This window comes from Quercus lobata, chromosome 7 (genome assembly GCF_001633185.2).
Source record: "Quercus lobata isolate SW786 chromosome 7, ValleyOak3.0 Primary Assembly, whole genome shotgun sequence".
Taxonomy (NCBI): domain Eukaryota; kingdom Viridiplantae; phylum Streptophyta; class Magnoliopsida; order Fagales; family Fagaceae; genus Quercus; species Quercus lobata.
In genome coordinates, this window is record NC_044910.1 from 24525257 (window position 1) to 24548730 (window position 23474).

Sequence of the window (23474 nt, forward strand, 5' to 3'; positions counted from 1 at the left end):
ACTTGATATTCAAAAAGAACAGATTTAGACACGATGAGGCAATTCTAGTAACTAATACCACTAATGTAGGCACTAAGCTGGTAAATACATGTTTTGCTACTTGATTAATCTTAGGCATGTTTTGCTACTTGATTAATCTTAGGGTCGATGTATAACTTTTGAGTAAACTAAAACATTCCTAAAGGTGGAGCTGGCAATTCCCAGCAAAAATGCACACAGTTTTCTCATGACATGCTTTGCACGCTGCTCATAGTATTTTTTTTCTTTGCACAATGATTGAAATTCTTAAATAGTGGTTGAAGAGTTCACCATTTTTTTGTTTTATCGTTTATTGTAGATCACTTCATGGCTGCTGGCAGCACTGGTGATACTGATTAACGGGTATCTGTTGCTGGACTTCTTCTCCTCTGAAGTGAATAGTACGTTGTTTGGCACAGTTGTGTGTGCATTTACAGCTGCATATATTGCATTTATAATTTACCTTGTTTCCCGGGGTGCTAACTTTAGAAGTTGGTGCAACTTAGGACAACCCAAGGTCGTAGCAGACACAGAAATTTGAGTAATCAATGCCCATTGTTGGTATCAATTGCAAGATGTTTGAAATTAGAAAATGCCCGTTTGCAAAAGTGCCATCAGAGTGCATTTGCACTGAAATTTTAGATTTAACTTCAATTGGTAATCATCGATCAGTTGTGTACAAATTTTACAAATTTGAAATCAATAGCTTAATATCGTTTCTCTGTGCTGTATTATGCAGCTCGCGGTTGTTGTTTCTTTATAATATAACTCGTTTACTATCTTTGGTTTTATAGAGGGAAGAAAAATGCAAATTAAGATATCCTGTCAAATTAAGATACTTTCGTAACAATATAGTCACAGTAAAAAAAAAAGAAGCAACAATATGACCAAATTCTCAGGTAGATCTAGTGAATTTGTACCATCGTGTTTCAATACTGAACAAACAATCAATTTAGGAAGAGAAAGGAAACAAAGTCATGTCCATCATCTCATTCATCAACAGAGACAAAATTACAACTGACTGAAGAAGAAAAGTAGACAACATAACAAATGCTTGCTAAAAGAGGCAAAATGTGATCATATGGGCAACTCTTTGCCCCTTTCCCTCCAAGCATGTCAAAAAAGGCAAGTTGGAAGTCTAAAGAAAATAACCCAAAACCTGACCACCCACATTCTTTTTAATTGCCTCTTCGTGATCCAAAACACCATCTGGAGTTGTGATTACAACATAACCCCACTGCACGGAGAGAGGGAAAGACAAGTAACAAAATAAGTCAGAAGAAGAAGAATTTCATTCTTTCATAAACAAGTGAGATTTCATTAACAACACAAACACAGAGCCCATTCTTCTCCCAAGCCTTTTCCAATATAAAAAGGGAAAACAAGCATCCATGACAGAATGTTGAACATCAAAATGTGACAAACCTGATGTGTTGGTAGCATACGCAATCTGTAATTTTCAATATCCCTTGCCTTGATATCCTGCCTGTAAGTGAGAGCCTTGCAATCTTTAACCCTACCTTGTAGTTCAACTGTTATCCTCCCCACTCTATGCGGATCATAGACCTGATAATCCTTGATGTACCCTAAAAGTAACTATACCAAGTTAAATTAAACTGTGTGCCCAAAAAAAACAAGCTGTTCATTCTGCAGCATGCAAAAGATAACCAATAGCCTTTCAGAACCCAAACCCAAAAATAGAAGAAGGAAATCCATGGGTAGCAAAGCTTTGCTGGTCTAGAGAAGGTGGTTTAAGAAACTTCCTAAACTACCCCTCCGTAAGCATGGATTCATATAGAAGCAAAGGAACTATCTGAAAATGCCTAAGACTAACCTTTCATAAGCAGCTAGAGCTGCTATGAGGAAAATTAAATGAGCTGCTATGAGGAAAATTAAATGAAATCATGCTTCTGATCCCAATAAAACACAAACAGCTATCCAATTAACCAAGTAAAATACAGGCACCTTCTTGTCTCCCATTTATGTTTATTATCTATTTTCTAGTAACTTCAGGTTTCTAATTATGAAAGGGACCTCCCAAGGGTTCTAAACTAAATTATCTCCCTCTTACTTTATGGCAATTGTTTCAACCTCTCGTCTTTTAGGAATATTGGACAAAGAATAAGACTAAAGGCACCAGTACTTGAAAAATAATAATAAAACAAGTAGAATTTTGGCTTAGACTCAGTATATGAGCTACATATAAAATGATAAGTATATGAGCTCTAAATCTAATAATACTTCCTCCTCCCACAATAGGTGGAGGATAAGACAACGGGTTCAAAATTCACCAGATGCAAGCATAACCAAGAATCAAAAAAGCTTAAACCTATATCAGTTCAGAGTAGAAACATATACAAGACCAATGAAAACACACACACACACCCAAAAAAAAAAAAAAAAAACTTGAGTTGAGTGTAACAGCACTGGACTTCAAACCATACAAACATTGAAAAGAGAATCTAAAATACTCTGAAATTCACATGAAATGAAACAGAACCATGATGCAATCGTTCATCACTCTATTTAGAGTACCAGGTTTCGAAAACAACCCCATTAAAATTTTTATGGGTAGGAATAAAAGAGACAATCCACCATTCTTTTTCAATCCAAACACTCCAGTATCTCAATGTCTCACTATTTCTGCTAGCTCTAACATTATGACACCAATAATTTGAAGTACCCACCAACCTTTTACCACTTCAGCACCAAAGACCAAACACAAATATTACATTACCTCAAGATAAATAAAAACTAAACCATTGATCCTTAATTGATACAACCCACCACTATTTCAAATAATAAGGGAATCCAAAAGTATAAATGGGAAATTTTGATTGAAGCAATGGAAAAAGTAGAACTATAAAGAAAACCCATAACAGCAAAGAGAGGGAATAGTACAGATTTACCTCGATCTTTCATGATATTGAGAAAGGAAGAAATGACATTGGAGATAGGCTTCAACTCCACTGTTGCTTTTCCTCTCTTCTCCGCATTCACAATTGATCTCAACGCATCGTTCAATATCCTCCTCCCCATCTCTCTCTCTCTCTCTCTCTCTCTACCCTGAATGGCTAAAACCCCTAAGTCGGACACAGTCAAACAGTGAGTCGGACACAGTCAAACAGTGAGTTTAGCCAGATTTGGTGGTCGACTTAATAAATACGTAGTTTAATTAATAATTTTTTAAATTATATAAATAAATATTATACTTACTAAAACTCTATAAACATTTCTTTTACACAAAATCACAAATAAATAATTAACAAACTCTATGTTGTGGCTGTTTTTTACTCTTTTGCATTTTGCAAAAAAATCTTTGCCCATTATAAGCATTATCGGACTTTGTTATGACAATGTACAATGATAAGTAGTTTAGTTTCTTAAACATTTGTAATTGATCTGGTTTGTATAATTTTTCATTGGTCTTAAAAAGTACTATTTATTACTTTTCCTTTGAATTGTTGAATATAAATTCAAATTATAATATTTCTCATAGTGCCAAAGTTGTTCACAGAATCACAGGTCAACCATTACTTTGGCATAATGTTCTGCATTGAATCTCATGTCAAGCAATCTGCCCATCCCAAGCATACTATATTTTAACGAAATTATGTTATGAACTAGACAAGTATGGATGTGATGTAAGGAAATGATGGCATGAAGGCTAAAGAGTATTGGAATGCAAAACAGATACCGCTGAAGGAGTACAATGTAGAGCAAGTGTCGCTGATGGGGTCCAATTTGTTAGCCGGGTTATCAAATAGAAGATAGAGAATCAGTTGGATTGGTTCTTTAGTTTATTGATAGGCTTATCAAATAAAGGCTTCCTATCATTTAGGAAGAGTTATTTGATTGTTAACAAATTATTCTTCAAAATGTAATTCTTTATTAAATACTACTCCATATGCAAACATGCCCACCACAAACATCCCTATGCATTTTTCTTAAAAACCTCATATGCAAAATTATAAAACACATGAACACATGTAAATATAAAAAAGAAATTATGCTATTACAAGTACCTCATTCATATATTTCCCCCTTCTAAATCCCCTTCCCATGGCCCCAACACAGCTAAAACATGCCCAACACAAATGACACCACCATATACCCACCCACCACAAATGAGAGCATAAGCCAACAAAAAAAAATGCCAAGAAAACAAGCATTTCCACTGACACCAATCTTTCAAGAGGTCAATAATATGGAATTTCAATTTGAAAGTCCATTTACGAATATTCAGTAAACTATCAACATCAAATACATGTAATACTTAACTACAATGTGTTTGGACTCACGAATCAGTAATAAAGGTAAATATTCAAGAGAGAGAGAGAGAGAGCTAACCCAAGAGGAGGGAGATCTGTAGAGAGCAATCTGAGAGCTGAAGGAGAAGAGGTGTATACTACTATGGCAATTGGCAATAGGCAATTTGGCATCGTGTTCATGTTGGCTGAAATGCTGCAGCCGAGGGATTGATGGGCTCACTTGTGAGTTGACCAAATAAAGGGGGAGGGAGGGATCCAAACCAAAAAATGAAGCCCATAGGTCCAGTCCGAGGAAAGGCAAAGGCCCATTCAAGCGCCAATTAAAGCCTGACGCATAAGCAGAGTCCGAGGAAGTCAGACTTGAAGACGACGCTAGTTTAGGCAAATATGCGATTAGAGAGGATTGGCATTTTTTAGGAACTTGAGAAGAAAAGACCACATTGTAGAGAGATTGGCTTTGACCTTTTATGAACAATCCATCCTCGGACGAGCTCGAGGAAGTGTTTACACTGAATTTGTGCTTCATCTATTCATTTTAAAAGCTTTTGTCCTTTTCATTTCAAGCTTGGATCTTAGTTAGTATTGCAGTTGACTCGGAAAGCCCACTGTCTTACAAATTTATTGTGTTGGGCTTAAAGTACTGAGTACCACTATTCTAAGTAGGCTTGGGTATCTTTTGGGTCATTACAAGTCACATATTAAAATTCCTACCTAAATTTAATACTACTTATGATCATTTTTTTCTAAATTTGAAGAAGATAGAACATGTGATGATCTTTATTGTGCTGTGATTTTTATTGAGTATATGTGATTGGTTTTTTTTTTATTATTATTATAAATTTTAAGTTCATTAATATTAGATTCTTAGTATTTTGTACTCATTAACTTACTTAAAACAAAGATTAAAAAACTTAAGTGGACACATGGCACAAACTTAAGTAGATAATTATGATGTGGTCTCTACATAAATTTAGACACATGGCACAAAATTGAATTCTAATTTCAAATTCTAATTGAATTTTCTTTGATCTTTACCTATTAATATATATAGATTGGCATGCAGATATTGACATTATCATTTGAACACGTTCAAAAGTTTCATTTGATTGGTCATGTTTATCTATATTTTATTAAAATTAAATTAAAGTAATACAAATAATATTAGCCACTACAAAATTTCATGGAGATCGAGATTTTAAAACATTTTCTGTCCGCCATATAAAGTAAGTTGCTCAAGGGTAATAGGGTTATAGAAAACCAACTAAAAATAAAATAAAATAAATTTAGTTCACAATCATATTCTATATTATATTTTATTATTGCAAGTCACTTTTACATTTCTAATTATTTCATAGAAGATGAGAAATATTTTGTGTAGAGCTTTTATGATTTGATCCGAAATGATGTGCAATTGGAACATTAAAATTAGTGTTAAAATTAGTGTTATTTTGAGTTTTATCCAACACATTTTTGCCTTTAAAATTAAGATCATGTCTTGTAATGAGTTGTGTTCAACAACAAAATGAATTGTGTTTAAAAATGAAACATAGGAGTCTATTACTTGAAATCATTGCGGGGTCTTCTGGTGTCACATGCATATTTGTGTCCTGACATTTGAACAAAATGATCATATATTTATTTTGTGGGAAAAAAATGTTAACGAATGAATATTAATTAACATTTTAATCTACAATATTCATATGAAATGAAAATTTAATTTTTTGAATCATACATATAGGGAAGCAATTTTTTGTGCAACTACAAAATACCTTCAAAAGTTGCTTCAAAATCATATGTCCATATCTATATGTGCTTATGTTTTAGTAATTGGATTTTGAAAACTATGATAACTCTTAAACTTCATGGAAACTAGGTAAAGAAAACACAAACAATATATAATACAAAAATATCAACAACAACAAAAAAAACTAAATAGAAGGGCAGAACACAAATATTTAAAAGAGAACTTTAAAAGCTCAAAATAAAACTGCATAATGCAACTCCAATATGGAGAAATATATATATATATATATATATGTAGGAGTGATAAGCCCAGTGGTATATATCTATGTATATATTGGGCTGGGGGCCTAGTTTGAGAACATTAAGTAGTTCGAGGACGGGTAAATACAATCATAAGAATCTGTGTTAGTGAGTGAGGAGGTGAGGTTTGATCATGATTGTCCAAGAGGGCGGTTCGAGGAGGAATGCTTCCTCGACTGAGCAAAGCCGAGGTCAGAAGGTGCGGTTTGCCATCAAGAGAAACGTTCCGGACAATTCCACTATTGAGGATAAGTATCAGGAAGGAACAGGACAGAAAGAGGCTATGAAATATCTAAAGGAAAGCTGTTATCATCGCATTGAATGCTCTGCAGCTAACTCTCTGGCCGCATTAATGAGGAAGTAATGCTTGAACAGTAATTTTTAGCTTTACAGCTACTCCCTAAAGACTTTAGGAAGGTGCTGATGTGACAAGAATCAACACCAACAATTTAATCTACACGTGAAGGGCAAATATGAAAGGGGGAAGAAAGTATAAAATAAAGAGGAGGCCCTGAGAGAAGGAGATCAGAGATTTGAGAAAGAAATATTGTAGCAATAAGAATTGTACTTGTAGTCAACTTCAAGAAATATATACGAGAACTGATCTCCTCATACTGTGCCGATGACGATTTTCTTTAGATAAAACCAATTTATTTTTACTTTATTGTCATTTGGATTCACTATAATTGTTACCCAACTCATTAGAACCTAATTTTCTAACCCACTCTCTACAAATTCATTGTATTGAGCTCTTTGGGCCTAGAGACTTTCAACTTTTGGGCTCAAGATTCAAATTGCGCCCTTACAATATATATATATATATATATATTAATTAAAAAAAACAATGAAAATTTAACAACATTTTTTTTTTTTTTAGTTTGTCATTTGTATTGCAAACTCATTAATTATGTTGAACAATTTATTTTATACCTACATCTTAATTTTGTCAAAAAGGTCCAAAGATTGCTCAATGCACTTTGATATTATACCTTCCATATCTATATGCTTGGATATTACCTTCTAAATGGTTGCATTTGGCGCAAATTCACATTAGTATCCAACTCATCAAATAATTGACACTGAACTTAATATTATAAATCTTCAAATTTTGTATCCCTTTATTAAAAAAAGTCCTCAATTAATCTTCAAAATTTCAAATTAAAATTACATCATATCAAAACACTAAAATTGTATAATTGATCAAAAAGCTAAAATACTAATATTATATAAGGGAGGAAAAAAGAACATAAAAAAAGCTTAGACCGCAAATCATTAAATTATACAACTAAAATTAATAATATTACTTTTTTTCATTTAAATATTTTTTGAATAAATTCGGATTTAAAATAGGTACTCTTAACTCAAACTTGTTGTTTCCCATTATTAAGTAAGCTCACTAAAATGGACTGAACTGGACCAAAGGAGATTACATAAGTACATGTATTTTCAAGTTCTTGGAAAAAAAAATCAATACATCTATTTTCGACAAAACAAAAAATAATAATTGTAGGGACGCAATTTGGGGCCCAAGCCCAAATATGTATGGAGTCTTGGTCCAAAAGGCTCAACACAATGAATTTGTAAAGAATGGGTTGAAGAGCTAGGGCCTAATGAGTTGTACAACGGCAAGTCTTGAATTAGATGACAGTTAGGCACAAGTAAGAGATATTGATATCAGTGGACTTTGAGTTCGAGGAGGCTACAATTGTGTATGATGATTACAGTTGGACATTGAGACAACTTAGGTTACTACAGTGTTCTCTCTCTTTTCTTCCCCCCCCCCCCCCCACCCACCCACCCACCCACCCCTCTCTCATCTCATAGGGATCTCTCACATTATATAGCCTTCTTTGAGCTATCTTGATCCTACATTTGTTGATCATCTGAATTCCCACTTGAGTGCCCATCCCATCAGACACCCCCCTTCAGCCTTTTGTGAGTTGTGGTAGCCAAGGCAACACTATTCAAAGGTCCTCTTCACATAAATGCGGTCAGAAAAGTAGCTACAATACATTTAATGCGGTGGTAACAGCTTTTCCTTAGATATTTTGTATTTCCTTCTTCCTCGTATGTTTATATGGCACACTCCTATTACTAGGGCCTTTCGGAGGGGCCCTCTAATTTCTAGAGTTACGCATTTGAGCCACATCAATCGCATCTGAGGAGGTATTCCTCATTGAATCGTCTTTCTTGCACTTCCTGTTTATGAGACTTTAACTGGGAGTCCCTTTTACAACCATTTGCCTCTCCTCAGACTTGTCAATTGTCCTAGGTGAAGCCCAAAGCCCACCATATGATTTTGGGCCTTTGTCCCTACAATAATAATGAAAATTTTGTAAGAGTCCACAAATAAATTTTGTACATAAAAATAATTAGAATCCGAGAAAGCAAATATATTCAAATGATTTAAGATAAATATTTGGAAATTGTTTCAATCTAATTAATATAGCTATGCAATTGAATTTTAAATTTAACACTTGGAATGAATTTCAAATTTCAAATGTATATAACACTCAGTATGCTATCCATAAAAATATGTGTTGTCTTACAAATAGATTTTCTTTTAAGCCTATTCTAAACAACTAAAACTATAACATCCGCTATGATGGAGAGAAAAATATATCTAGCAATTGAACTAAAGAGAAAGGTGTGATTGTCCTTCCTTGGAAGCAAATTGGAAAAGCATGATTGTTGTTCATTTCGCATTCTTCGTCATAATACTTCTTCAACTAAATAAATTGAACAAATGAACCTAAGTTTTAAACAAGAAAAAAAAAAAAATCAAAGAGATTTAGACATTGTCGGGGACGTTTTTGCGACTTGGGTCAAAAATGCAAGATTAGCCCAAATCTCCCCTTGGGTTCTTTAGAAGTGTTTATTTGTGGAAGGTCAAGCCCAAAATTCCAAATGTATAATGAACAAAAGGCTAATGGTGCTTTAACAAGAGAGAAATCAAAATGCCATAACTGAAATGCTGAAAAATGCATAAAAACAACACAGGTTCGAAATTCGACCCACAGTCAACAAGAAGAGGAAATTGAGAGAGGTTGTGAGGAAGAGAGGGAATGTTCCCCTGTACCCATATTTCCAACCCCAAACTTTAGAATTGTGAAAATGTTAGCTAGCTGAGTGGATTCTTGCTCTCAAGTTTCAGCTCTATGAGGTAAACGTAGTTGGTTGGTTTTTTGGCTAAAGGGAAAGTTTAATATTGAGTTTAGGGTGCTGCTAATGACTGGCTTTTGGTCAATAGAAAAGGCTTTGGACCCCATGATGTTAAGTAAGTAGTAAATTAGTAATTTTTAGGTTTGCTTTTGCTTGGATAAAATGAAGGCATACTTTTATCATCATTAAGGGAAATGCTTGACTAAACCCTCATTAGCTCCTCCTTTTCAATTATTTTAGACTCTTGGGAGGCTCACCAAAGTGAGGGCTAGCAGCTGGAGTTGGCCAATGAGAGCCAACTATTTTTAAGGAAAAAATGGGCTTGGACAGAAACTTCGAGCCACAGTCAGCCAGAGTATAAAAGTTGTTTTGGGGTGGAAATTTCAGGTCCAAGACCTCTTCCATGAGCCTGAGTTGCTACCAATGTCCCTTACCCACTTAGTAGCACGCATGTGTTGGGTTCATGCAAAAGGTCCAAAAAGAACCGACCCATACCCTCCAAACTACACTTCCTCAATTTCCCCAATAAGTCACATGGGCTTGGGCCATGCTTAAAAGAATAAAATATAATATAATACATGAATTGAGCCCACAAGGAAGTCGAGCTTGGTTGAATCAGGCTTGTAGAAAATGTGTCGCGAAAATGGGTATCAATAGACATCAAATTTAGCATTAACTTTGATAGGATAATTTTAATTATAAAAATACAAACCAACCTCAAGAATATCTCATCATCTCCCAATCCAAATAAAACTTGCTTAATTTAATGTGCATGGTAGTGGATGAAAAAATCTTTGGTTTCTACAATGGTGAAAGAATAATGATTCCATAATGACATAAGACTTGATATGCCATATTATACTTTACCTTGAAACTACCCAACTACTCATCTAAGTCCATTTTTTCACTAACAAAATAAACATTTCCAAGATGCATGATACTAAGAAAAAGTATGTAGTCCTTTCCCTGCCTAGCATAGACTATAGAAATACCTTTAAAATTCAAATGTAAATATAATGTAAAGCGAAAAGTTCATCCTAGTGAAGTGGTAAATAAATTTAGATGTAAATATAAAAATTATACTAGAACTCTGGGTTGGGTAAGTACACTTTGGGGTGAATGTAGGGATCATCAAGGCAAGAAGCGACTTCTCCAGCAGCTGCTCAACCTTGGGTATTTTTGGCCAACCATGAAGCAAGACATGGCCAAACATGTGAAGACTTGTGACACTTGTCAAGTCCATGGGAGCTTGATCCATACTCACCCCACTAGCCTCCAAAACATGACAATGCCATGGCCATTTCACACTTGGGGGCTAGACTTGATAGGCCCAATCAATTCACCGTCCAATGGCTATATTTGGATATTAGTGGCTATGGAGTACTTCCCAAAATAGGTTGAGGCGGTCTCGTTAAAGAAAGCTACCGGTCTAGTAGTTGCAAATTTCATTCGTGAGCACATAATTTGTAGATTTGGCATCCTCCATAAGATCGTCAGCGATAATGGCACTCCTTTTGTCAACAAGGATGTCTGTAAACTGCTTGACCATCGCCACATCAAGCATAGAAAGTCTACTTCTTACTATCCCTAAGGCAATGGCCAAGCGGAGGCAACTAATCGAGTATTGTTGAGAATTCTCAGCAAGATGGTCCACGAATATGAGGAAGGGTGGAGTGACATTTGCTGGAAACCTTATGGGCCTACTGAGGTTCAGCAAAGACTACTACTAGCTTTTCACCGTTTTCTCTTGTGTATGGCACCGAGGCTATGTCACCGGTTGAGTTATTAGTCCCTACTCCTAGGGTGGTTCATGGTCAAGAAGTTGAAATGAGTGCAGTCACCTGTGTAGAATGTAAGGTCTCCGACCTTGAAACCCTAGAGGAAGCAAGGAATTTGGCCTTTAGCCATATCCAATAGTACCAGCAGTAGATGGCCAATGCCTATAACAAGGTCATGAAGGCTAGAACTTTTGTTAATGGGCAAATGGTTTTGAAGGTAGCAAATTATGTGAGAAGGAACCTCTCTACCCCCACTAAATTTGCCCTCAATTGGGTGGGCCCATACCTTGTAAGGGAAGCCAATGAGAGTGGTTACTATCGTCTAGCTACAGCAGGTGGTGAAGTCTTCGTGGAACCTATTAACGGCAAATGGCTTAAGTTGTACTATGCTTAATCTCCTGCGCGTGTACTGTGTGGTCTTTCCTTGCTCTTTTGTAAAATCACAACTACTACTAAATAAAGAAATAAGCACCGCTTTTGCCATAATCATGCACGTTTTCTTTGAAAAGTATTGAGTTTTTCTTCTTCTTTTTTTCTTTTTTTAAAAAAGAACAACATAGATGTTCTCTCGAAAATATATGTATATATGTATATATATATATATATATATATGCACATGTGAATGCACATATATACATAAGTATATAAGTATACGTACATATATATACGTGTGAATATTTATGAGTGAACACTCTATTTTTCTTTTCTTTTTTTTTTTTAAAAAGGGAACATAGTAGCTACAGCTGGAGGTGTCCTTTGCCATGAAAAGTACAATTTTTATACAAGAATGGCTAAAAGAAAAGGGTAATGATGCGTATACGTATGTTAGTATATAAGTGTATACACATACCTAGATAGATAAACGCTACTTCATCATAAAACTTTTTTTTCTTTTTTAAAGAAAACTACTCTTGCAAAAGAAAAAGGCACAGTATCTACGGCTGGAGATGTCCTCTGCTGTGAACAGTGCAGAATTTTTGCATGAACAGTTAGAAAAAAACATGTGCTCACACAAAGAAGTGCAGAAAAATTCTTTTATGTAGAAAAATTCTGTTATGCAAAAAAATTTTCTTTTATGCAGAAAAATTTCTGTTATGCAGAAAAAATTTCTGTTATGCAAAAAATTTTCAGTTATGCAGAAAAAATTAGCTTTTATGTAGAAAATTTTCTTTTAGGCATGAACCCTTCTACAAGACAATGTCCATAGTTGACTAGTCCTTCTTTCACATAAGATGTTGGTCTCCACAATTGAACGACCTTTTGCACAGATAACAACAACACTTTCAACTAGACAAATCACGACTAAATAAGTTTTTTATATATAGCTGAATAGTTTCACATTCATGAGTAGTAACAGCACCTAGAAGTTTTTTTCTTCTTCTATTACAAAAAGAAAGGGGGAAAGAAGTCTTTATAACTAAGTAAGTCTCAAAACACATATTACATCCCAAATGGAGTGGTCCACTAATACAATGGCTATAAAAGAAAATACATATATAAACTAAAGCATGAGTAGCCTAATCCAACAAGCCACCAAGGGTTTCCGCGGAGGACGAGTTACCACTAGTGGCTAAGGACAACATGACAGACTCCTTTTGGCTTGTCAAGAGGGATAGTTCTGATACCTTCGCTACAATCTCTTTCTCTAAATTTGCAATTTTTGCTATGAGTTCAGCCAACTTCATCTCACCATCACGAATGATGCATGAGGCAGCAGTGGTTTTAAGCCAATCAAGAATGAACCCAACATCAAACCTCATGGATTGCAACTCACTAAGTACGTCCTTCCACTCAACAACCTTGTGCAAGTTGAAACTTTAGAGGGGTGTGTGTTCTATGTCAAGCAAAACCACAACAAAGGATTGAAACATTACCTTCCTCACTAGATTACCATATGTGCACCTAGACATAAAATCTGGATGCTTTGACAATACTTTCTCCAGCAAGGGCAGACCTTTAATGGGAACATCAAACCACTGGAATTTCACTGTGGTTCTTCAAAGTGCATAGAAATCCTCGGCAGATTTGTTGTTCTCCTTTTCTTGATCGAACATTTCCATGAAATCTTGGACATTAACCCCCTGAAACACAGCACTTGACAGCTCTCCTTCTACAACTGTTAGACAAGATTGGTGGGGGTTAATCCGTTTGTCAAAGGAACAAAAAGGCAAGTTTTTTTTTTTTGGCGTAAATGCACTCTTAGTCCCTACGTTTTGACCCGATTTCTATTTTGGTCCCTACATTTTATTTTTACCACTTTTAATCCCTAAACCAATTAATGCGTTCCATTTTGGTTCTTTCCGTTAGTCAACTGACGGAAATTGCTGAGGTGGCTGCCGGAAGAATTAAAATATTATAAAAAAAAGCCAAATCACTCCTGACACATCAGCATATAAATTTAAAAAATTAATTTATTAATTTTAACTAAATAATAAAATTAAAAATAGAATTAAAAACTAAAATTCACATGAATTAAGATTTCTCTTCATGTTCTTCAGATTGTTCTTCATTTTACAACTTGTTTTTCATATTCTTCCCAAATCAAACTCAGTAACCAAGAACTCAAACCCATCACAAGAACACAAACCCAGCAACCCAAGAACTCAAACCCAAATCACTAGGACATAAATGAAAACAAGAAGAAAAAACCCAAATTCAACACCTTAGAGATCGTCAAACGCGGCACCATCAGATCTACCACAAATCAAGATCATCGAATTCTTCATGTTCTTCCCCAAATTCTAACACAATCAACACCAAATTCTCAACAAATCGAACCGAGATTAAACCCAGATCAAGAAACCAATCACAACAAACCCAGATCAACACAATCAAACCCAAACCAACACAATCAAACCCAGATCCCACCACCAATGACCGACACAATCAAGCCACCACCACCCCGCCAATCAAAAACATTTCTTCATAACATGAACTTTAGCTCAAAAACCCATAAAAATTCAGAACATGACCACCATTGCCACCAAAAAAGTCACCAAACCCACCAATCAGTTAACAAACCCACGCCAAGACGATGGCCAAGATCGGCAAGCTCCATTGTGGCCAAGACCAGGACAAAGGCCGAGACCGGCGAGCTCTATTGTGGCCGAGACGAAGGCCGAGATCGAGTTCCATTCTCTCTAAACCACCGCCGGCCCCCTTCCTTTAGATCTACTCCAAATCGCCGGCCTCATCTCATTCTCTCCCTCTCTCTCTCTAAATCTAAGACTTACAAAGGCCAAATCCAAAAAGAGACACGAGAAGAGTTGGGGGAGTCTAGACGTCACCATCGAGGCCACCTAAAGCCGTGGCCGTGGCCGCCAAGGCTGCCTAGAGCCACCGCCGTCGCCTGAGTTCACAAGAGCTGATGGGTTTATGGGGATTGGGTTTGGTCTATCTGGGTTCACAGGTGCAATCGGTGGAAGTTTTGGTCTGGGTTCACCACTGCAATCGAAGCTAGGGAAGGTCTGGCCGTGTGGTGTTCAAATCCAATAAATTAGTTTATTTTATGTGAAGTTTGGGTTCATGTGAAGTTTAGTTTAGTTTAGTTTCGGTCTAGGTTCACAGGTCTTGATGAGCTTTTGGGTTCATGTGAAGTTTAGTTTTTAATTATGTTTTTAATTTTATTATTTAGTTAAAATTAATAAATTAATTTTTTAAATTTATATGCTGATGTGGCATTTTTATAATATTTTAATTCTTCTGGTAGCCACCTTAGCAATTTTCGTCGGTTGATTGATAGAAAGGACCAAAATGAAACGCGTTAATTGGTTTAGAGACTAAAAGTGGTAAAAATAAAATGTAGGGACCAAAATAGAAATCGGGTCAAAACGTAGGGATTAAAAGTGCATTTACGCCTTTTTTTTTAAACAAGACAAACCCAACATAAATCTTTAGATGTTATTGAAACATAGGCAGCAGAAGCCATACTTGTGTTTTTTTTGCTATAGGGAGGATCAAGATCAGATGTGGGCATGGTAGGCTCACTTATAATTCTTTCTCCGGCCATACCAGCAACCCCTCAGGTGGCAGCAAAGGATCAACGGCACCCCCTCCAATTGTGCCACCATCAGTAACGTCCTCAAGGACCAACGGGGGTACACCGGTCTCTCTTTCAACTATACTAGCGCTAGGCGCTAAGGAAGGGTCAACGGCAGTCCCAACCTCACCAATTTCCACAATTTCCACGTGTACCATTGAGGGATCAACAACATTACCTATGATAGAAATGCCATCAGTGGCGGCAGAAGCATAGGATGATAAAGAGGCAAGTAACAGAAGGTTACCAGAACCCATGGTGATGTCCATAAAGTCACCTCCGCGGTCTTCAAACTCGGTTCTCTCACTGTTGCTAGACTGATGGGGCAGCTGATGGCAAAAAGAAAATACATCAGTATAAAAAAAATTATAAAAAATAAAAAAAAAAAAAGAAGAAAAAAAGGGGAAAAGAAAAAAGGAAATAATATAATAATAGCAAAAAAGGGGGAAAGGAAGAAGGGTTTAAAGGTCAAGAATTTACCTCTTTGGAGGAGCTCTCAACATCAGATCTAATAGCTTTCGCCCTACGGGCAGTGGTTTTCTTCCTATATGTCCTTGCCTCAAAATCTGGGCTTGAGAAAAGGACAACCTCAGTAGTCGGCACCAATGGAGGCCCCACGGTCTCTACCACTGAGGTTGTGAGGGAGGGAAAGACTTGTATCCCTAACCGAAGAGTCATGCAACTCGATCACTAGAGACTTGGATTTATGTCTCTTACTACTACCAACATCACACTCTACCTTAGACCTTGTCCTCTTAGCAACACTTCCAATTGGAGGAGTTCCATGGCGAGCTCTTTTACTTGGTGTCCTATGCTCCTCTGTTTCGAGTTCAGGGGCTTCCACTATCCTATTCTGCTTGCTCCATTCTACTAGAACGTCCTCGCCATAGATGACCCAACCATCAAGGTTAGCATGCCATTCGGCAAAACTTATATTCTGCCTAGCTGCCCATGAACAAATAGCCCAGGTATTTGGAACCAGGCACTGATTAGGAGGAATGTCAGTCCTTGGAGGGCCAATTACCACCCTTTCTTGCTCTCGACTAGCAACAAAATCCACAAAGCTGTTCATTATCTTCCGCCAGTAAGTACACATATTTTGAGTAACATGACCTTCCCTTCGCCTACACGGGATCAACACATCCACCTCCCTCTCACGCCAGTAATCCATGGCCGAATCATAAAGTAAGGGCCTCATCACCTCTCGAACATCATAATCCATATCATTAATCATAGGCAAATCTTGGTCGAGCCCGAATTAACGTGACACTCTATGAGGGTTGTATTTCACAAGGCTAAAACCTGAACTGTTGAGGCAGGGGAGCGACGATGGAGAAGTAATGAGCAGAAGGTTCAAAACCTTGCTGCCATCCCCTAAGTTAAACATTTGAGAATTGGGTTTGGCGCACAAAAACGGGGAAGGAGAAAAGAACCTATCGGCATGATAAGCATAAGGCCTCAAATAAAATCAGAGGCAGTGTTTAACAAGTCAATTGCCAACAAACCCCATACCTTTAAGGCCATCCACTTCATCAATAGAGGAAAGCCATGCTCAAACCCAAAAAATCTCTCCTCACCATCAACAATTCCAAGCGAAATCACCCTCTTAGTGTCACGAATGTCACTTACACTCTTCCCTACATTAACATAATTGCTTGAACGCTCCCAAGCAAAAGCTTGCAACATCACTATGCTCACCTTGGAATCAACAATATGGTATGGAGAGCCAGCTAGTTCATTATGATGAAGTTGATCTAATTCTGAGTAAAGGCTGCCTAAAAATAGAGCACCTAACGGCAAGGGCATACCTTGGGAAAGCTTTATGGCTAGGCAAAATGTGAAGGGTTTGATGAATTGAGCAGGGTAGCAGCCAAAAATGCATTTACTCAGCCACGTTGCCAAAAAATGCAACTTTCCCAATTGCACGACTACCAAGCTTTTTAAACGTAGCAATCCATGAAGAAAACATGGCCCTTTGGCCGGTGAGCAATGCCGTGCGACCCCCAAATACCTTGTAAAGCCTCTCTTCGATTTTAGCCTCCTCACTACTCAACTCCAAATCCATTGGGTTCAACTTCCCTATGCTTGGCAGTAAAAACAATCTCTCTACATCTTCGAGGGTGATAATGGTTTCACCCCAAGAGAAGAAGAAAGTATGGGTTTCCGGGCTCTAGCGGCGGATTGAATACCGTAGTGAGATAATATCCCTAAATACATGCCGCCCTCCGGACATCAGAACTGCTTCAAAAATGTTAGCATCGCAAAGAGCTTGACAAAATCCTTCATTTTCAAATTCCCTATCGAGCCAATCGGACCAACCATTGATCAATCCACTGGGACACCAAAATTGCACTGGTGAAAGTAGAAGCTCTTTCCGCTAGAGGCCCAAATCCATAACCCCAGATGCTAAAGGCACCCATGCAGTTTCGATATTGGGGCCTTCACCCCATATATTACATTGGGAAGGAGCATCAAATACACTGATATCAGTAGGAACCATGGGAAACAATGGAGAAGAGCAATACCACGGGTCTTGCAATGGTAGGAGCGAGTTTTTCGCAATTTCGACATCAATGGCAAAGGGTGTTTCCTTTTCTTCAGCCATGGACCCAACTAAGTGGTGAAAACCTCTCAAACATAGATAAAAGGGAAAAATAGAGGAGGAACAAATTTTTTTTTTTCACCATGGCAAAAAATATATAAAAAGAAAATATATATGAAGAGAAGTTTTTTCCCTCTCCTCTTTGGTATCGAAGTTTTTTCCCTTTTTGATGGTGCTGAAACAAGAAAGAAGAAGGTAAGACTCCTCTCTCTTTCTTTTTCTCCTTTTCTCTCTCTCTCTCTCTCTCTCTCTCTCTTTGTTCCTCGGCCTTGACAAAAATAGTGGGGAAGGGGTAGAATTGACTCCTTGGGTTGCACCGAGAAACGTGAAACCTAGCCTTGAAAAGACATGCTAGGGTGCTGCAGTTATTGCAGGTAATAATAACCGCCCTGATGTTTGAGATGAGGTTTTGCAAGGGTTCATGCATAGCACCCCAAACGGTCACCATTTTTGAAAAATACATGTATATATATAATAATAAAAAATATAAACAAATAATAATAATAATAATAAAATATATAAAATAATAAATAAATAAGTAAATGATAAAAATATATGTATATAACTGTGGGGCCCAAATAATTTATAGGCCAGGCCCATTTACCCGTGGGGAGCCCAAAGGCCCAAGCCGAGGAGGGCTATGGCCCAAGCTCGATAATATAAAGCACAAGATAGCCTTGGGATACAGCCGAGGACAGTTCAGTCCTCGGCAAACCCAAAGTCCCACTGGAAAGAGGGGCAAAAACGGTATAGGACTAAGCTTGAAAGAAAATCTAAAAATATCCAGGGAAAGCTGCCCTTATTGCCATTCAATACGTTGCACCTGACAGAGCCGTATTCTTCGACTTTTACAACCACCCCCAACGACTTTGGGTATGGGCTGATGGGACAAGTATCAGTCTTGGAAAGGTAGACCCTATACGTGGACGAAGGACAGTGAACACAAGCTAGTATAAAAGGAAAAATAGGTAATCTAAAGAGGTGGCTGGGAAAAATGGCCAAAAACCAGAGCCTCCCAGCCCACCTCCAAGAAAAAGACTCCAGGGGTGAAAGAAACTTAACCATGCGTGAACACCACGAAAAACCCACCGCCTGGTGACCAAGACCTAGCCTTTCAAACCCACGCTCTACAAATGATATTGTTTGGGCCTTTTTACGAGCGAACCCAACACTGTTACGGTTCGTTACAAAATCGTGTCCTTACAATTGGCGCCGTCTGTGGGAAAGGCTTGTGTGTTGGCATAGGCGGTAGGTCGAGAGAGTTCCTTTATCATTTCTAACAACTGGTTATAGAGTTTTAGTATAAAGTTCCGCTAGGGGCTATGCTTCTTGACTAGGGGCTACGCTTGGTAGCGTTAATCGCATGGATAATTCTAGGGGCTCGGCCGAGGAGCTAACTCCCCTAAAGCCAAGGTCCCACGCAATGAGAAAACTGAGTTTTGGACAGAACCAAGGCATTACATGGTCCTCGGACTCAAGCCTATGGGGAAACCAACTACTTGGATGAGAAAACTGAGTTTTGGATAGAACCAAGGCATTACATGGTCCTCGGACTCAAGCCTATGGGGAAACCAACTACTTGGATGAGAAAACTGAGTTTTGGACAGAACCAAGGCATTGCATGGTCCTCGGACTCAAACCTATGGGGAAACCAACTACTTGGATGAGAAAACTGGGTTTTGGACAGAACCAAGGCATTGCATGCTCCTCGGACTCAAGCCTATGGGGAAACCAACTACTTGAATGAGAAAACTGGGTTTTGGACAGAACCAAGGCATTGCATGGTCCTCAGAATCAAGCCTATGGGGAAACCAACTACTTGGATGAGAAAACTGAGTTTTGGACAGAACCAAGGCATTGCATGGTCCTCGGACTCAAGCCTATGGGGAAACCAACTACTTGGATGAGAAAACTGAGTTTTGGACAGAACCAAGGCATTGCATGGTCCTCGGACTCAAGCCTATGGGGAAACCAACTACTTGGATGAGAAAATTGGGTTTTGGACAGAACCAAGGCATTGCATGGTCCTCGGACTCAAGCCTATGGGGAAACCAACTACTTGGATGAGAAAACTAGGTTTTGGACAGAGCCAAGACATTGCATGGTCCTCGGACTCAAGCCTATGGGGAAACCAACTACTTGGATGAGAAAACTGAGTTTTGGACAGAACCAAGGCATTGCATGGTCCTCGGAGATGAGAAAAAGATTGAATTTCGTAAGGTTGGCTACTTAATGAAAATTCTAAATTACTCAATCTTCGGTTCAAATACTGTAAAAGGTTAATGCCAATAGGAGTGTCAAGAAGATGGTGAAAACACCCCACTATTCAACAGCCTAGGGGGGCTGTTCATTTTGCGGGTGATATGTCTTCAGATGGTTACTTCCTACACTGCATCGAGCATTCAGTTATCATCTCGGCTAGTTTCGGGGTAAGTATCGTTTTTCACAGGTTGGCATTGTTGTGCCAAACAACTCTATTAAAGTTATGGTGATATCTCTTTCTTAGCAAATATTTTGGCCCTAGGCGTCATTGATTCAAATGCTATATTACTGTGCCGAACAGCACTTGTAAATACATAATATCGCCTTTCTCCTGGATAAGGGATTATGGCCCCTAGTATTGTACTCTAAGGTCGGCGGTATGATGCCAGGCCGACTCAGTAGACCCATCATAATGTCCTTTCTTTTCCTGCCTAATGGGAGTTTCAGCCCTAAATTTCATTTGTTTGATTCAGTATTATTAAGCCGGATTGTTTTTATAAGCACAGAGCAAGATCTTTCTATTAACTGGGACTTTGGTCCTAGACGTCGGCCACGGTTTAAAAATAAAAAAAAATTAAATTAAAATTAAAATTAAAAAAAAAATTCACAAGATTGTATGTCTATTCATTGCGTTATCATTTCGGAACTATAGAGATAGAATATGTGAAATAAAGTGATAACAATTTTCATTAATATAAAGATGTATTACAACGTACAAAGAGGGGCTTAAACAAGCCTATACAAAAGGTGGATTGCCAAAACAATAAAAAAAAAAAAAAACAAAACACAACAACAGCAATACAGATAAATAAACAGCCAGACATCTTTTTAAACTCGTCTCCAAAGTCCTTCCAAACTTTGCCTCAGTGGCGCCCATATTGAGAGAAGGACCTTCTTTAGAAGAAGATGGAGGAGATGAATGAAGAAGATGGAGGAGATGAATGAAAAAAAGGAGGAGAAGAAGAGAGAAGAGATGAAAAGAAAGAAAAATGAGCAAAAGAGGGAGAAGAAAAAGCATCAGGATGGATCTGGTGGTGGAAAGAAGAAGAAAGAGAGGCAAAAGGAGGCACCAGTGAACGAAGAGAGGAAGAAGCAGGGGCACTTGGTCCCTGCCTCAGTCCTGACTCCTAACACACTGGTGCCATGTTAGGTATGCTCATGAGAGAGCGGTTGGTACTGATGATGGGGGTCCTCGACTCAGTCACGCCGAAAGTTTGACGTGACGAGTCCCTGCTTCGGATTTTGGCTGAAAGGAAGGTGAGATAGATTTTGAGTCTTCGCCATCCCTGCCCTGACCGAGCCATTACGAACTTTATTGGAACGTGGTGTTTACGGGGGAGGGTGTGGTTCCTTCATTACTCGTTGTTATGGTGAACGTATTATGATTTAGTGTATAACTAGTGGGTAAAGTAAACGCTAAGGGAGGCTAAGGATTTCAAATCTCCGAAAGATAAAAAGGGTCTCTGTATGAGAGCGGTAGCCTCCTACTTGTCTTCTTATAGGAAGGGCAAAACGGAAGGTATTAAATTCGTCCGGGTTTCCAAAGGAATCTGTAAACAAAGATGTATCCGTTCCACTTCCCCACCTCATCAAACAAACCGTCGAATTTAAATAAGTCTCGTAAATAGAAGTCATTAAAGGCGCGTTTTGGATAACCAAACAGTGAGAACGCACCAGGAGTAAAATCAAAAGAATGTCTCGTAGACCGGTACATTTTCTGGGCAGATGGAGAACCGCCAGCATTAGTGAAAGGCCGAATTAAATGAGCCATAATAAAGGCTCGATATTACCAAAACTCCCCTTTCCAACCAAGAGGTTGGACAGCAGGGTTTTGAGGGGCTATTGTAGGGCTCAAATAATTTATAGGCCAGGCCCATTTACCCGTGGGGAGCCCAAAAGCCCAAGCCGAGGAGGGCTATGGTCTAAACTCGATAATATAAAGTACAAGATAGCCTTGGGATACAGCCGAGGACAGTTCAGTCCTCGGCAAACCCAAAGTCCCACCGGAAAGAGGGGCAAAAACGGTATAGGACTAAGCTTGAAAGAAAATCTAAAAATATCCAGGGAAAGCTGCCCTTACTGCCATTCAATACGCTGCACTTGACAGAGCCGTATTCTTCGACTTTTACAACCACCCCCAATGACTTTGGGTATGGGCTGATGGGACAAGTATCAGTCTTGGAAAGGTAGACCCTATACGTGGACGAAGGACAGTGAACACAGGCTAGTATAAAAGGAAAAATAGGTAATCTAAAGAGGTGGCTGGGAAAAATGGTCAAAAACCAGAGCCTCCCAGCCCACCTCCAGGAGAAAGACTCCAGGGGTGAAAGAAACTTAACCATGCGTGAACACCACGAAAAACCCACCGCCTGGTGACCAAGACCTAGCCTTTCAAACCCACGCTCTACAAATGATATTGTTTGGGCCTTTTTACGAGCGAACCCAACACTGTTACGGTTCGTTACAAAATTGTGTCCTTACAATAACAATAACAAATAGCTAAATAACTAAGCAATAACAACAACAATAAATGTTCATAAAAATGTATATGAAGCATAACAATGACATGTTTTCAAAATATGTGGACATATATATATATATATATATATATATAAATGAATAAATAGATAAGCGCATGTGTATACAATAATAATGATAATAGCAACAATAACGCTAATAATAAAAAACTCCCACATGTGATCCAAATATTTTTCTTTTAAAAAAAATAGTATTACTAATAACTTGATCACATGTGACTCAGGGGGCTGAATGTTAGGGTACTTTTTTATTAAACCTAATTTTATTTAAGTACCACATATTTACTTCCAAATACACACACCCTATTCTATTTAAAGCACAAGAATACTTATGCTTGACAATATTTGAAAAGCCCATGATTCAAGTCCATGGCAAAACAATTTTATCAATGAAATTCAAATCCATAATCAAAGCCTATGGTTTAAACCCATAGTAATTTGTTTATCTTAAGCCCAATTCTCATTGGCAACATCAAAGCCCAATTCACATTTGCAATATCAAAGCTCAATTCTCATTGGCAATATCAAAACCCAATTCTTATTGGCAACATCAAAGCCCAATTTTCATTGGCACTACTTTATCAAAAAGAAAAAGAGCCCAAGATTATCAACGCTTGGCAAAGAAAAAATATCATGGAAAAATGTTACCGTGGCAAAAAGGACCATGGCAATCATCTTATAAAAAAAAAAAAACTCATTGAGAGTTATCTTGAGGATTATGTTCTCATATTATAAACCCATGAAATAAATGGACATCATTTG

At 37.9% G+C, this 23474-nt stretch overlaps 1 protein-coding gene across 2 annotated transcripts; it reads right to left on the reverse strand.

The window, feature by feature from the left end:
* Positions 1–918: 918 nt before the first annotated feature.
* LOC115952235 (40S ribosomal protein S15a-5-like) lies at positions 919–4475 on the reverse strand. 2 transcript variants are annotated; one of them, XM_031069324.1, is made up of 4 exons: positions 4369–4475; positions 2928–3101; positions 1444–1604; positions 919–1255 (listed from the first exon to the last, which is right to left on the reverse strand). In XM_031069324.1, the coding sequence occupies exons 2-4, from the start codon at positions 3055–3057 to the stop codon at positions 1157–1159; spliced, it is 390 nt and encodes a 129-aa protein (XP_030925184.1). In that variant the 5' UTR covers positions 3058–3101; positions 4369–4475; the 3' UTR covers positions 919–1156. The 2 variants fall into 2 exon arrangements, with proteins under 2 accessions (XP_030925184.1, XP_030925185.1); XM_031069325.1 differs by having other exon boundaries at positions 2928–3092; positions 4369–4471.
* Positions 4476–23474: the final 18999 nt, after the last annotated feature.